Raw genomic sequence first — 14,779 nt, 5'->3', positions numbered from 1 at the left:
CTAAGCGGACGGTCTATTCCCCCTCCCTTGGTAAGATGGCGGCCTCTAAGCGGACGGTCTATTCCCCTTCCCTTGGTAAGATGGCGGTCACTAAGCGGACGTTTTTTTCCCTCCTCCCTTGGTAAGATGGCGGCCTCTAAACGAACGCTCTATCCCCCCCTCCCCTGGTAAGATGGCGGCCTATAAACGAACGCTCTATCCCCCCCTCCCCTGGTAAGATGGCGGCCTCTAAGCGGTCTTTTCCCTCCCTTAGTAAGATGGCGGCCTCTAAGCGGGCGGTCTCTTCCTCTCTCCCTTAGTAAGATGGCTGCCGCTTAGCTCCTCGTCCTCCATCGCCCGCGGGGGGTGCTGGGAAGGGCTCACGAGGTGGGGGTGGGTGGAGGGGGGGCGGTTTCTGGCGGAAAAGGCGCGGCCGAGTTGGGTCCAGATCGTCGTCGTCGTCGTTCGCGGCTGTTGCGTGAAGAAGGAACGAGAGCCGTGAGGAGATTTCACGAGAGAACAGAGGAGGAGGAAGAAGACGAAGAGATGTCGAACAACGCGGGCAGCATCTCGGCCATGAGGCGACTCGTGGAGCAGCTTCGCGTCGAGGCGAGCATCGAGCGAGTGAAGGTGCGGCCCTGAGTTTTCGTCATTCGCGGATAAGTTTACCTCATAACTAGGTGACTTTTAAATAAAATTGTAGTAATGTAATTGTATACCTGCGTGGCTTTACCGAAAGAACCAAAGAGTATGGATTGAAATAAGAACTTTATTTATTCACTTAACCAGGTGATTGTACCCCCCCAACTGAGGCTGTGGACGGTATCGAGATTTTATTTTGTTTTTAAAAGAAGCGACGTGGCTCGTCACAAGTTTGATAGATCAACGAAGTGGGCAACATCATCATCGTCACGTGTACATTTATAAACAAATACAGGTAGTCCCCAACTTACGATATTTTCGATTTACATTGGTCCGACTTACGATATTTCCGACTTACGATATTTTCGACTTACGATATTTTCTACTTACGATGTTCCCACTTACGATATTTTCGACTTACGATGGTCGGACTTACGACATTTTCAACTTACGATGATCCGACTTACGAAATTTTCGACTTACAATGTTCCGACTTACAGTTTTTTCGACTTACGATGTTTCGACTTACGATATTTCCGACTTACGATGGTCCGACTTACGATATTTTCGACTTACGATGGGGTCGTCGTAACGCATCTCCATCGTAAGTCGGGGACTACGTGTAACTCTAAACGAGTGATGTTGATTCTAAACGTGGAGGCATAGAGACGCCGCGAACTCCAGATACACAGAGGCGAGCGTTCAGGTGTCGGGATCGCGAAACCCACGACATTTCCCCTTGTGAACTGGTCCCTGGGGGGCCCCTCCTTTGTGAACCGGTTTTTTGAGGGGGGGGCCCTTGTGAACCGGTTTCTGGGGGGCCCCTCCCTTGTGAATCAGTCCCTTGGGGGGCCCTCCCTTGTGAACTGGTCCCTGGGGGGCCCCTCCTTTGTGAACCGGTTTCTTGGGGGTGTCCCCTTCTTTGTGAACCGGTTTCTTGGGGGGGGGGCCCTTTTGAACCGGTTTCTGGGGGGGTCCTCCCTTGCGAACCGGTCCCTGCCCCCCCCTTACCCTCGGTCGACTCGGCCTCAACTGAGTACCCTCACGATGATGTGTGTGGGGGGGGCGGGGAAACTTGGGGATACAAACGCGGCCGGGCGTGCGTGCGTTTGCCTGGCCCACTCCACGAGGGCCCTCCCCCCTTACCTCCCCCCTCTCTTACCCACATAACCTCCTGCCACGGCAGCTCTCTCTCGCATACTTCAGCATTTTCTTGCTGCGGTTGTTCCACCTGATGAAGATTGCTTGTGTTGCGATCGAAACGTCGTGATTTGTTTTATTTCCTTTCATTTCTACCTACGTGACTTTTGCCGAACGAACCAAAGAGTAGTACGTATGCCCTGTATGAACACATACATTTACACTGAGACATCTCCTTTACCAGTGGCAAAATATAGTGATAGGTTTTTACCCTTTCAACTGGTACAAAAACTGACACCTTTATACAGGGCATCATGTTTGCAATAACCACAACACAAGCAGTCAAAATGCAAACAAAAAGAAACAACTCTGATGATGATAATGACAGTGCATATCATTATCATCATCAGAGTTGTTTCTTTTCGTTTGCATTTTGACTGCTTGTGTTGTGGTTATTGCAAACATGATGCCTTGTATAAAGTTATCAGTTTTTGTACCAGTTGAAAGGGTAAAAACCTATCACCACATACATCTGCTTTAAACACGAAAGCCTCGAAGACTTTCATTCGGCCTCCTGCATTGGGTTGTTTGCTTAATATCACCCTCTGCTGAGCGTTCTTGCAGGTACCACCCCCGGCGTTCCGCCTCGCACGCAAAAGTGACCAACTCTCCCCGAGCACTCGTGTTGCACCAGAGGTCGCAACCGGGTACCCGATACCCGTACCCTACCCGATACCCGGCTACCCGTACCGGCCAGATACTGGTACGGCTACCCGTACCCAGCCGGGTACGGGTACCCGTTTGCGACCCTGGTGCGGCCGAGTACGGGTGGGCCGTGAGTCACTGGTGAGTAACCGTTTGTCACTCATTTCCCAACGTCTTGTCTCTTCTCACAATTCAAGTTCCTAGAATCAACCCACCCGCGCCTGCAACGTGGCTTCATCCCAGAGGTCGCAATCGGGTACCCGATACCCGTACCCTACCCGATACCCGGGCGGGTACGGGTAGCCGGGTATCGGGTAGGTTACGGGTACGGGTAAGGAATCAAAAGCCGTTTGCGACCTCTGTGTTGCACCTCGCATGCAAACGTTGGTCGTCGCACGACCTTTCTCCGGGCGCTCCGGTTTCTTCCCAGACGAAGTAAATTCACAACATCAGCTGGGCCGGCCTGCATCGGCCACCAACGGCAGAGGCGGCGGCGGCGGGGACGCTCTGTCATCCATCGAGAGCATAAACTGCTCGAATTGATCCCTGAAGAAGCTCGTCGATTGAAACGTCGGACACATCGCGTCGAACAACAACCGCAAAGCACATTGGAGAGCTGTACGCCTCGACGGCAAACACCTAGGCCAGTAGTTCTGTCAATATAAATCTATTCGGATAATCCCAGAAAACACGTTCATTCGGAGTGGGCAGGTAGGAACTTGGTTGGACGGCGAATTCGTGCGATCCGTGTCACGTGGCGCGTCACGTGATGCTGAGCCCGCCCGAAGCGCTCTATGAAATACAAATTGAGGGTGTGGCTATATACGACAGACAGACAAATAATTCACTGGTCAACACACTTTTTCTGGCATAAGGTATTCCAACGGTTTTAATGTAATTTTGGGGTGCTGATTCCAAATCTGGCATCAGTTTTTGTCTATCACATCAGGTTTTTGAGATATCAAATGTTGCATTTTCAATAAAAACTGCAGAAGAGAAATATTAAATAAATGTGGATATCTACATAAAATGATATTATAAACACACTATCCTAAACATATAGCACCTTATTTTAACACTAAAGCAGTCACTGACTCGCAGCAACTTGCAATCATAAGTGACAGAGTTAATTTCGGGTAAAATCAATGAAAATGGGGTATGCCGATAGCATAAAAATGAGATGTGATAGAGCAAATCTGAGATCAGATTTGGAATCGGCACCCTGAAATTAGTCTAGAACAGCTGCAAAAGTCCAGGCCAGAAATTTTTTTTTTTGTTGTTGACCAGTGTAATCCTGGTGGGCAGTGTGCAACTGTTGTTCCTACCTGTAATACCCACCACGCATTCCAGGGAGTAATGCAGAGGCGGGGTTGTGAATCCCTCTGCTCTGTACTGCCACCTCGGTGCCTTGCGGAGATGCCCGTCCCACAGCACGTGATGGGTGAATCTCGGCGGGATCCGTTAACCCTGCTTTCCCAAAGCGCTGGGTCGCATGCCCGCTACGCCACGCCAGGCTCCCAAGGCGCTCGGTGTTTAGTTTGGTTCACATTGCCAGTAGCGATACGTGGCTTGAGACGGCACCAGTCTTAAGTGTTCTTTTTAAATTCTTTATATTAAGTTCGCTTGCTTGCTTGCTTGCGTGCTTGCTTGCTTACGACTGTGCAAATCTTTCGGTCGTTTTTTAACCAACTTCCCGTGATCCAATCGAGCTGACATTTTGCACACAGACTTGTTGTGCGAGACAATTAATGTTCGTGAAAATGTTTTTCCAAAATTTTGCACTGTTTAGGGAAAACAAATTAAATATTTAATTACTAATTGCTTAATACTGGCAGACAATCATCTGACCCATAGGTGGCAGCCATCTCAAGCCAGAGGACTCTAGCCGCCACGCATATAAAGGATTTATAGTGAAAAACTTTGTTTTTACGGGTTATTATACTTATTATAAATTATTGTTTGTTGTGGTAGATTACGGTACACAGATGCGGGTGTCACAGAGCTCTGCTGCCTGAGAATGTTTCAAGTGATTTCTGGTCTACGCGGTATGGAGGGCAGCATATTCCCTACCACCCTGCCCGAAAAAGAACAATGTTTAATCACGCGGCAGTTAAACTCGTAATTTAACATTCTCAGAGCTGTGAGATTTAGCCAAATTTAGTGCAGGCCAAAATTGTATCTTATTTTTAAATCCTTTATATTAAGTTCGCTTGCTTGCTTACGACCGTGCAAATCTTTCGGTGGTTTTTTAACTCACTTCCCGTGATCCAATCGAGCTGACATTTTGCACACAGACTCGTTGTGCGCGACAATTAATGTTCGTGAAAATAAAATTCCAAAATTTTACACTTTTTAGGACAAAAATATATTTAATTACCAATTGCTTAATGGTGCAATGCAATCATCTGACCCATAGGTGGCAGCCATCTCAAGCCAGAGGACGAGAGGACTCTAGCCGCCACGCATATAAAGGATTTATAGTGAAAAACTTAGTTTTTACGGGTTATACTTGTATACTCTTTGGTTTTTTCGGTAAAGTCACGTAGGTATAAAATAACGTTCAGCAGTTCCACTGCTGAATTATATTTCTTCCGCCTGAGGACGACCGCTTGTGTAGGCGATCGAAACGTCGTGATTTATTTATTTTATTTCATACCCACGTGACTTTACCCATAGGACCAAAGAGTATGGATTCCTGCAGTCACGAAAGCTTCGAATCAAAATTGTATCTTATTTTGTGTGACTGGGGTGAGAGACCATCCACTCATTACCCTTAAGAACCCGGTTTTTAATCGCAAGTGTCTGCCAGGGTTTTAACCAACGATACCCAATGGTTGCAGCTGAGTGTATATGAATGTTGAACTTCTTTTACCCCATACATAGCCAACCGCGCTAACCAGCAATGCACCAATCGGAGGTGCGAGTAACGCCTGACTTGCACCAGACTGGATAAAAAAAAATAAGACTGGAATATTGTCTTCAGAGTGCCGTCCTAAATGCATAGCTGGGAAGCAATTTATCTGCTCCGCTTTCTCGTTTAATGAATCCTTGTGACGCGATTTGCTTGTGTTCATGCTCTGCGTGGATGGTCACATGGCAGAGGCGCGATCGATTTGTGACGACACGGGGAGGGACCTCATCCAGCGTTGGATTAATCGTGGATGATGATGGTGATGAGGAGCTGTTTGTTGTTCTGGTTTGTGTCTTGCTTTATGCACGGCGGCTCTCCGTTACCAAGGCCTGAAAGCGAACGTGAAATGGCGCCTTACCCGCTGCGCCGAGAATGAAACTCGAGGCGGAAACTCGGAGCGGCAGCGGTGCCGTGAGATGGTGGCGGTCTCTCACTGAGGCTTGAAGGAGTTGTCACCGCACTGACTGGTTCGACAAGTTCTCATCTCACCCCCGTTCTGTTCCATCGACCGCCCAGAATCTCAAACTAGCGCGGCGCTTGTACGTACCTTGAACTTCTCTCGCACCGTACGCAGCCAACCGTGCACATCGGATGTGCGGGGGAAGGACAAGAAACCTCGTACGCTAAGCTCGGAGTTGAGCCTGGCTAGTACTTGAATGGGTCTGTGGAATCGCGCGTTAACTCGTTACCCTGGGTCGGGGGTCGGCAAGCGAGCTTACAAGAAGAGCCATTTGTTTAGAATTTGGTAAACACAAAAGCTGCCATTCTCTAGATCGGTGATGATAAAAAAAAACAACGCGCCGCATTCGTCGATAACATCGCGTGTGACCTTATAAGGACATGTATATAATACCATTGGAACCTCATTTGCCAGTAGCAAAATATGATAATTGTTTTTTTACCCTTCTATCTGGCAACAAAACTGACACTTTTTTACGAGGAGTCATGTTTGCATGGACCACAATACCTGCAGTCGGAATGCAAACAAAAAACATAACTCTTCGCCGGCTTCCTCGTATCGAAAGGCAGAGCGTTCCAGACGGCCGCAGAAACGCACCTGACGGCGGCCGATGCATAAACCGTCTTTGTAACAATAACACAGAGACGGGGGGGGGGGGGTGATGACGCCACGTCGTGACATAGGGGTGAGGTGCAGGAAAGGCGTGACGACATTTGAAATGATCAGTTTATGAAGTCATTGGCGTCTCCACATATTTGCCGTCCTTTTACCGCGTAAGTTTTCCGGTTAGCACCACGCCGCGCTACGAACCTGGCGACCCGGGTTCGATTCCCGCTCACGGCCAACACCAGCGACGATTATCTGAACCGGTCCTGGGCCTCCCCTAGGTCGACTCGGCCTCAAATGAGTACCTGGCGCGAAGGGGGGCAAAGGCGGCCGGGCGTGGCGTCGGCCACCCACCCCCTCGTGTGCCGTGCCGGCCTTTACGGGCGCTCGCTGACAGCACTTGCCCCCGCGGTCTGTTAGGGCTACACGGGGGATCTTTGCCTTTATCTTTGTTTTTGCTGTTCCCGCAGGTGTCGCAGGCGGCCGCGGAGCTGCAGCAGTTCTGCCTCCAGAACGTGCACAAGGACGCGCTGCTCACGGGGGTTCCTGCGGCAACCAACCCGTTCCGCGAGCCGCGTTCCTGCACCGTGCTCTAGTGCGCCCCACGCTGCAATGCGCGCAAACGTGCGTACATTGGCACGCGCGCGTTGACGCGCACGCTGATGCACATACTGACACACGCTGACACACACGCTGGCACACTCTGACACGCACGCTGACACGCACGCTGACGCGCGCACGCTGACGCGCACGCGCTGACGCGCTGACACATACGCTGACGCGCACACGCTCACGCGCACACGCTGACACACATGCTGACACGCACACACTGACACACACGCTGACACGCACACGCTGACACACACGCTGACACGCACACGCTGACACGCACACGCTGACACACACGCTGACACACACGCTGACGCACACACGCTGACGCACACACGCTGACGCACACACGCTGACGCACACACGCTGACGCACACACGCTGACACGCTGACACACACGCTGACACACGCAGACGCACATGCTGGCACACTCTGACACACACTCTGACACACACGCTGACACACGCTGACACGCACGCGCACACGCTCACGCGCACACGCTGACACACTGACACGCACGCTTTGCGTACTTACTCGGGGACGCACGCGATGTGGGCACACAACACACGCGCGGACGTACGCACGTATGCACGCGCAAATGCGATACAAATCGATAAATATGTTGTTGGTCAAGGGGAGGGAAAAACCTGAAGTACGGGAGATAATATGGACAGCAAGTGCCTTTTCAAAGCGGTGGCATTGTCACCAATGATGTGTCCGAGTTTGTCATTCGCCCGCGGTTGGGCTTGTGTTTTGTAATCCGTTAAAACCGCTGCCTCGTCCGGGAGAAACCCGTGCCCACGGCAATGAAACCACCGTGGGTTTCCGAGTTCAAACGTTGGCCTGAACAGAGATGCCGCACCGTGTAGCCTGACCCCCGTGGGGGGAGCGGTAGTGTAGTGGTTAACGCGCTGCGCCATGAACCTGGATTTCCCGAGTTCGATTCCCGCTCAAGGCCAACACCAGTGACGATTGTCTGAACCGGTCATGGGCCCTCCAATCGTTCCACTCGGCCTCGAATGAGTAGCTGGTGCGGTGTGTAAACATCGCCCACTGGGGCACGGTACTGGCCACCGAACCCTCGTGTGCCGTTCCGGCCTTCATAGGTGCTCGCTAACAGCACTTGCCCCAACAGTCTGTTAAGGCTATACGGGGGGGGGGGGGTATCTTTGTTTGTTTTCTCTAAAAAAATGTTTTGTCTTTTCAGACTGATGTTGCCATCTTCCGCGACTTCTAGACGGACATCCGCAAGCAAGTTTACAAGATTCCGGATTCCAGCCTTCCCAGGGTGGGGACCACCCCGGGATTTTGAACGTGCCAGAGCTTCGCGAAATCATGCTTCCCTTTTCTATAAAACGCACGCGGACGCACGGACATGCACACGCACGGTAGCGCTGGCAGCGATGAACGTACGGAACCGGCTGCCCCCACCCACAGCCCCCCCCCCCCACCTCCTCCTCTCATCCTTTTGCTCACGGTGCCATTCTCACACGACCAGCACGGCCGGTGTGTTCCCGTCGATTTTTTTACGAATGAAATCTAAAAACAACGCATTTCTTAGCCAGTGTCATTTTAAACGGATTGTTTTCTAAGTTGACTGAAGACACCCCTGCTAGAAGAACCAAAATAAAATCGCAAGGGTGGGGGGGGGGGGAGACGATCCCCTTTTTGTTGCAGAGGTTTGGTTTTGTTAAAATAAAGGTTTGTGCGTTTTGAGAGTTTCACATCACTGGTACTGCCATCATGCGATTTTCTTGTACTCGTGGGCGACAATTCCGCAATTTTAGTTTTTTTACGTCGGGGTAGGGGAGGGGAGGGAAGCGGGGATTGCTTCGAATGCAGGATTTAGATGTTTCATGCAGTGCCTGTTAAAGTGTGGTTGCTTGCGCCCGTGTGCATTGGTGCGAGGCCGTGGGGTGTGCGTGTTTGTGGCGAGCAGCAAGTCCTGTCGTTAGCACACTGCGCTACGAAGCCGGCCACCCCGAGGTTCGATTCCCACTCACCACCGTCGATGTTGGCGAATGTTATGAATCAGTCCTGGGCCCTCCCCTAGGACGACTCGGCCTTAAATAAGTACCTGGTGTGGTTTGTAAACACATCAGCACTGGGGAGACAAAGTCAGCCCGGATGTGGTGTTGGTCACCCACTTTCTTGTACACCGTGCTAACCTTAAATAGGTGTTCACTTAACAAAACTTAAGCCAACAGTCTCTTGAAGGCTACACTGGGGGACCTTGGTTCGTATGTGTGGCACAAGCGTGTTTGAGTGTGCCAGGAATTTCTTTGCGTGGGTCTCTGCTTGTTAATGGCGAAGGTGGGAAGGGTTACCACCAGCCCATTGCGCCCATCCAGAGCCGCCGCTAGCCACACAAGTAACAGACCTCAAGAAATTCGTTTTCAATCTCGATGATGATTTAAAAGTGCGTGGCTCCCAGTGGCCTAATATCGGAAGGAAGAGCGTTCCAGGTGACCGTCTCTGTTCGATGGCGAGCAGCCAAAAGCCGCCGCCGCTGCTGCTGCTGCTGCTGCGAAGACAGACCGGAGTTTGCCAACTGGAGCCGTGCAGAAAAATCTCGCTGCGTACTGGAAAGTTTCCACGTCGCGTCTCGGGGTTCGGTCCTTGACTGACACCCCACTGCTCTCCCCCCACGTCTCGTCCGTGCCACGATTGCGCAATAACCACGTCTAGATTTGAAGCTTTCGTGACTGCAATGATTCATATTCTTAGGTTTTTTCTGTAAAGTCGCGTAGGTAAAAACATTAAAAAGTAAAATAAAAAATCACGACGTTTCGGAGGCAACACAAGCTTCCGTCTTCAGGTGGTACCGTCACAGCCACGACAGCTTACTTGATGCAGCTGTCGTGGCTGTGACGGTACCACCTGAAGACGGAAGCTTGTGTTGCCTCCGAAACGTCGTGATTTTTTATTTTATTTTACTTTTTAATGTTTTTACCTACCTGGTGACTTTACCGATAAAACCTAAGAATAATAACCACGTCGCCACGTCGAGCGGTGGACAATGCACACTTTGCTCGCGCGATCTGAGCGCGATGCGCGTTGTGTCGCCTTGCGGCGGGTGCACGAAGACCGCCGCCGCTGCTGCAACGTTAACCATCCAAAGTGGCTTGGCAAAACCCTCGCCCAGCAGTGGATTGACCATGGCTGTTGGTAATTTTGACGATTCTCCATCGAGTTAAATCGCCGTGCGCAGTTGATGCTTTGAATGCCCACCGCCCACGTGGCTGGCTCGGCCTGTCTGGAGCGCTCGTGTTCGATAACGAATTTACGCGTGCATGGAACGTGCGTGTGTGTGGTACAAGTGGTACGAGCGTGGTACGCGTGTGGTGGTCCTGCGGAGGGAGCTGGTAGGAACGTTGGGTTGCTCGGTCAATGGCCAGGGTCAACGGCGGCGTGGTGTATTCCGCAAATATTCCCGACTGTGAGGGCGGGCACAAGCCGGCGTGAGTAGGTTAAACGTTGAGTTTTATCAGGGCACCACGGGGTGACCAGCCCCTCCCCACCCAGCCCCGGTGTTTAATGAGAACACTTATGGGACCCTTGGTGCGCTGCGCTACCAACCCGGCGACCCGAGTTTGGATTCCCGCTCACGGTTAATATCGGTGACGAATAACTGGGCCTCCCCTAGGGCGATTCGGCCGCAAGTGGGTACTTGATGCGGGGTGTGCCCCAGCAGCCTGTTAATGGCTTTGCGGGAGGGGATCTTTGGAGTCGCGCGTGTGTTCGGTGATGTTGCCATGTAATTTCTTGAACCTTTACAACCATGTGGGGGGGGGGGGGGGGGGGAAATGTGATTGCAAATATGATTCAAAATCGTGGCCTGCAGTTACGCTACCAATGTTGTTTCTCGCAAAGTTTGTATTTCTGTGCGCGTCTTTGTAGTCAAAACACATTTTTGTCGGCGTTAACGATCGGAAACGGCGAAGAGTTGAAAGTTGTTCGTATAGACGCCAAAGTGTTTCTCTTCCCAACGGAAAACTCCGTAATCTTAAACGCGCCTTCCATGTGCCATTGCGTTAAACATCTCAGCCGTTTTTTAAAAATGATGATTTCTTTACCTTAACTAGTACAGAAATGTGCCCCCTTTTTTTTAAACAAATGTAGTCCTGTGCGTGGCCTGACAACGACGTGGTCTTTGTGTGGCCTGAGAACCACGTGGTCTTGCATTGTGTGACCTGTGTGATCACGTGGCCTTGCATTGTGTGGCCTTCGTGACCACATGGCCTTGCCTCGTGTGGCCTGAGAACCACGTGGTCTTGCTTTGTGGCTTTCGTGACCACGTGGTCTTGCTACGTGTGGCCTGCTCACTGCAGAGTGATCTGTGCTGATCGCTTTGCTCCAGGGGGGTGTCTGGCGCAAGGGTGGCACAGTCGGGTTTTTTGCAATCGGGTTTAATTGTCTTTTGATATTAAACCCGATCATCTGAGATTGTGAGAAATCCGGTTTAATTGGTTCTAATTGCAGAACCGCACTTTGCCAACTTCTCAACGATGGGCTTCATCCATTCCCCAAGCTAAGGAACTCACTGGCGCCCACGATTGTGGAGAAGCCCGTGTTCATCAAGACCAACCTGCCCGCCGCATTCTACGACTGCCCCGTGTGCCCGACGGCCCCCCCGAGTACGATGATAGCAGCACCGACGAGGAAGCAGCCTAAGCCTTGGATCAGAGTTTCGTATTCATTAAACCAGGTTCTAATTCCCCGGGTTTAATTGTATTAAAGAAAAAAACCCGATGCCTGCCGCTGGAAAAATCGTTTTTTAAAAATCCTTTATATTAAGTTCGCTTGCTTGCTTAGGACCGTGCAAATCTTTCGGTCGTTTTTTAACCCACTTCCCGTGATCCAATCGAGCTGACATTTTCCACACAGACTCGTTGTGCGTGACAATTAATGTTCGTGAAAATTTATTTCCAAAATTTTACACTTTTTAGGACAAAAATATATTTAATTACCAATTGCTTAATGGTGCAATGCAATTATCTGACCCATAGGTGGCAGCCATCTCAAGCCAGAGGACGAGAGGACTCTAGCTGCCACGCATATAAAGGATTTATCGTGAAAAACTTTGTTTTTACGGGTTATACTTATTTTCCACCCATGGTCTGGCGAGCTGGCCGCGTGGGCCTCGTGTGGAAGCATTGGTCAGCGCCGCCTTGGCTGGGTTACACGGGGCAATGTTACATTTCCATAATTGTTTCGATTTAAAGCTGTTCGTGACTGCGGGGATTCATATTCATGGTTCTTTCGGTAAAGTCACGTAGAAGGGAAATAGTAAAATAATACAAATAAACCAATTTTCTTGCTGTGGTGGTTTTCACACCTGATGATGATGATTGCTTGTGTTGCAATCGAAACGTCATGAGAATGTGATTGTTTTATTTTTGTTATTTTATAATTTCCATTATTGTGTTCGTGGCAAAGCTGTGGTAACTCACCCGCGTGACAAAACAACGATGGCTCCTTCGCAGCCACCGTTTCGTTGATTTCGTCTGTTGCTGCGTGGGGAGTTTCCAGGTAGCGATTAGAGCCGTCTGCGATTGGATCGATTTCGACCACGTGTGCAAGTGTGAGACCCGTGGACACGTGTTGTGTTTTAAATCCTTTATATTAAGTTCGCTTGCTTGCTTAGGACCGTGCAAATCTTTCGGTCGTTTTTTAACCCACTTCCCGTGATCCAATCGAGCTGACGTTTTGCACACAGACTCGTTGTGTGTGACAATTAATTTTCGTGAAAAAAAAATTTCCAAAATTTTACACTGTTTTTAGGGAATTAAAAAAAAAAAATTTTACCAATTGGTTAATGCTGGCACACAATCATCTGACCCATAGGTGGCAGCCATCTCAAGCCAGAGGACAAGAGGACTCTAGCCGCCCCGATGCCACGCATATTAAGGATTTATAGTGAAAAACTTTGTTTTTACGGGTTAATTTTTTACTCTCCAACACACAACCGGTCAGTGCTGAACGAGTAACGAATTGGTCACGTTCTGTTTACGTGACAAAACCCCTGACCGATTGGCTGTGTTGGGTGGTGGCGGGTTTAACGACACATTTATATTGACGCGATCTCACCCCAAAACATCTATGATGGTGCTTATCCTGGTTATGAGTACAGGAGTTGTATGGGGCCATTTTCAGGAAAGGATGTTTCCGTTTAAAATGCAACCCATAAGGTTTTGTTACGAATAATTAATCGGCACTCAAGTCAAGCAAATTTTTTTTTTAATCGCAAATCCCTGTGACGATTTCGCCTTGAACGGTGCTGTTTGTTGCTGGCGTTTTAAGGATCTGATAATTGTTTTTTTTACCCTTCTATCTGGCAACAAAACTGACACCTTTTTTTTACAAGGAGTCATGTTTGCATAGACCACAATGCCTGCAGCCATAATGCAAACAAAAAACATAACTCTGATAATATATGCACTGTCCTTGAAGTTGATTGGTCCACACCCGAGACAGCTTTCTTTAGAGCCTAGTCTCACATGGTGTTGGACCAGATGACGCCAAAAGACCTGTGGCTCGGTTGCCGTGATGTTTAAATATACACGGGTGACACGTCATTATGTTTAGTTTGAACAAACCACGTAGGGTTACCGAATTTATTTTAACCAATGTTTAACACGTAGAGGCTTTCTCGACCAATATCTGAGGTTTTTTGTTGGGTTAGATCGGGTAAATATGCGTCGTTAAACTCGCCACCATCCGACACGGACAATCATGAAGGGTTTGTCACGTAAACAAAACTTGCCAACTCGTTACTAGTTCAGCACTAACTGGTTTCGTGTTGGAGAGTAAAGCCCGCTGCAGCTGCAGCATATTTACAAATCGTTTCGAGAATTTTTTCGATTTAAAGCTTTCGTGACTGCAGGGATCCATCTTCTTGGTTCTTTCGGTAAAGTCACGTAGAAGGGAAGCAATAAAATAATAAAAATAAAACATAATAAAATAAAATAATATAATAATACGTGACTTTACCGAAAGAACCAAGAAGACGTTTCGAGAATTGTGAAGAAATCCTCCTCCTGTTTCGGTCTTAAATATTTTAACGAACGTTCGAACTGACTTACGTTAATGCGGGATAAAAGTTCGTCTTCGTTTCTATTCCTATTCCATTTTTTTTATCTTCACGTGAAAAGGAAGAATTTAAGACAAAATGTATGTTAATAATGATAATAGGTCTATTAACTTAAAAGTTACACAATTCAAATGTTGCAATGCCAGTGTTAACATAAATTAAACAACCCTACGTGATTTGTTCAAATTAATATAACAACCCTGTATATATACATTTGTGTTTTAAACTGCCCTTTAGCATTCGGCACATTAATATTTGTCTAAATCTTAATCGTCTGAATCTGGGAACTGCTGGGTTGTATTTATAAGAAGATGTTTTTTTGTTCTTTTCATTTTGTTGTTGGCAAAGCTTGTTGATGTTCACTTGGTAATTCGTCCCAAATGTTACACAGAATGAAATTAAAAGCCACGTTGCCATCGGCCGGGGTGATCACATTGCATCAACGTCACTGTGCGCCGTTTGTTTTCAAGCGCAGTGCCGGTTTGTGTGACGCCTTGTGAGACCGTGAATGCGTGCGCCTGTGTGCATGTGGTCCACTCGGCCTCAAATATCAGTATCTGGTGCGGTGCTCTGTAGTAAACATCGCCACTGGGGAGACAAAGGCGGTCGGGCGTGGAGCGGGCCACCCACCCCC

The 14,779-nt window shown here is 49.1% G+C and overlaps 1 protein-coding gene across 1 annotated transcript; it reads left to right on the top strand.

Annotated features, from left to right (window-relative positions):
• The first annotated feature begins 384 nt into the window (after window positions 1-384).
• LOC133359086 (guanine nucleotide-binding protein G(I)/G(S)/G(O) subunit gamma-10-like) lies at window positions 385-9,823 on the top strand. The gene is made up of 3 exons (XM_061577469.1): window positions 385-609; window positions 6,914-7,067; window positions 8,260-9,823. The coding sequence occupies exons 1-2, from the start codon at window positions 526-528 to the stop codon at window positions 7,037-7,039; spliced, it is 210 nt and encodes a 69-aa protein (XP_061433453.1). The 5' UTR covers window positions 385-525; the 3' UTR covers window positions 7,040-7,067; window positions 8,260-9,823.
• The last annotated feature ends 4,956 nt before the right edge of the window (window positions 9,824-14,779 follow it).

Source organism: Lethenteron reissneri, chromosome 64, assembly GCF_015708825.2.
Source record: "Lethenteron reissneri isolate LAM-NWPU_2019-01 chromosome 64, ASM1570882v1, whole genome shotgun sequence".
Classification (NCBI taxonomy): Eukaryota; Metazoa; Chordata; class Hyperoartia; order Petromyzontiformes; family Petromyzontidae; genus Lethenteron; species Lethenteron reissneri.
This window is presented reverse-complemented; position numbering and strand designations above follow the sequence as displayed.

Bases quoted from the DNA above. Each gene is read 5' to 3' on its own strand.
- LOC133359086 (XM_061577469.1), top strand. From the start codon at position 526: ATGTCGAACAACGCGGGCAGCATCTCGGCCATGAGGCGACTCGTGGAG. The intron at 610-6,913 runs GTGCGGCCCTGA...CTGTTCCCGCAG, and splicing joins CGAGCATCGAGCGAGTGAAG to GTGTCGCAGGCGGCCGCGGA.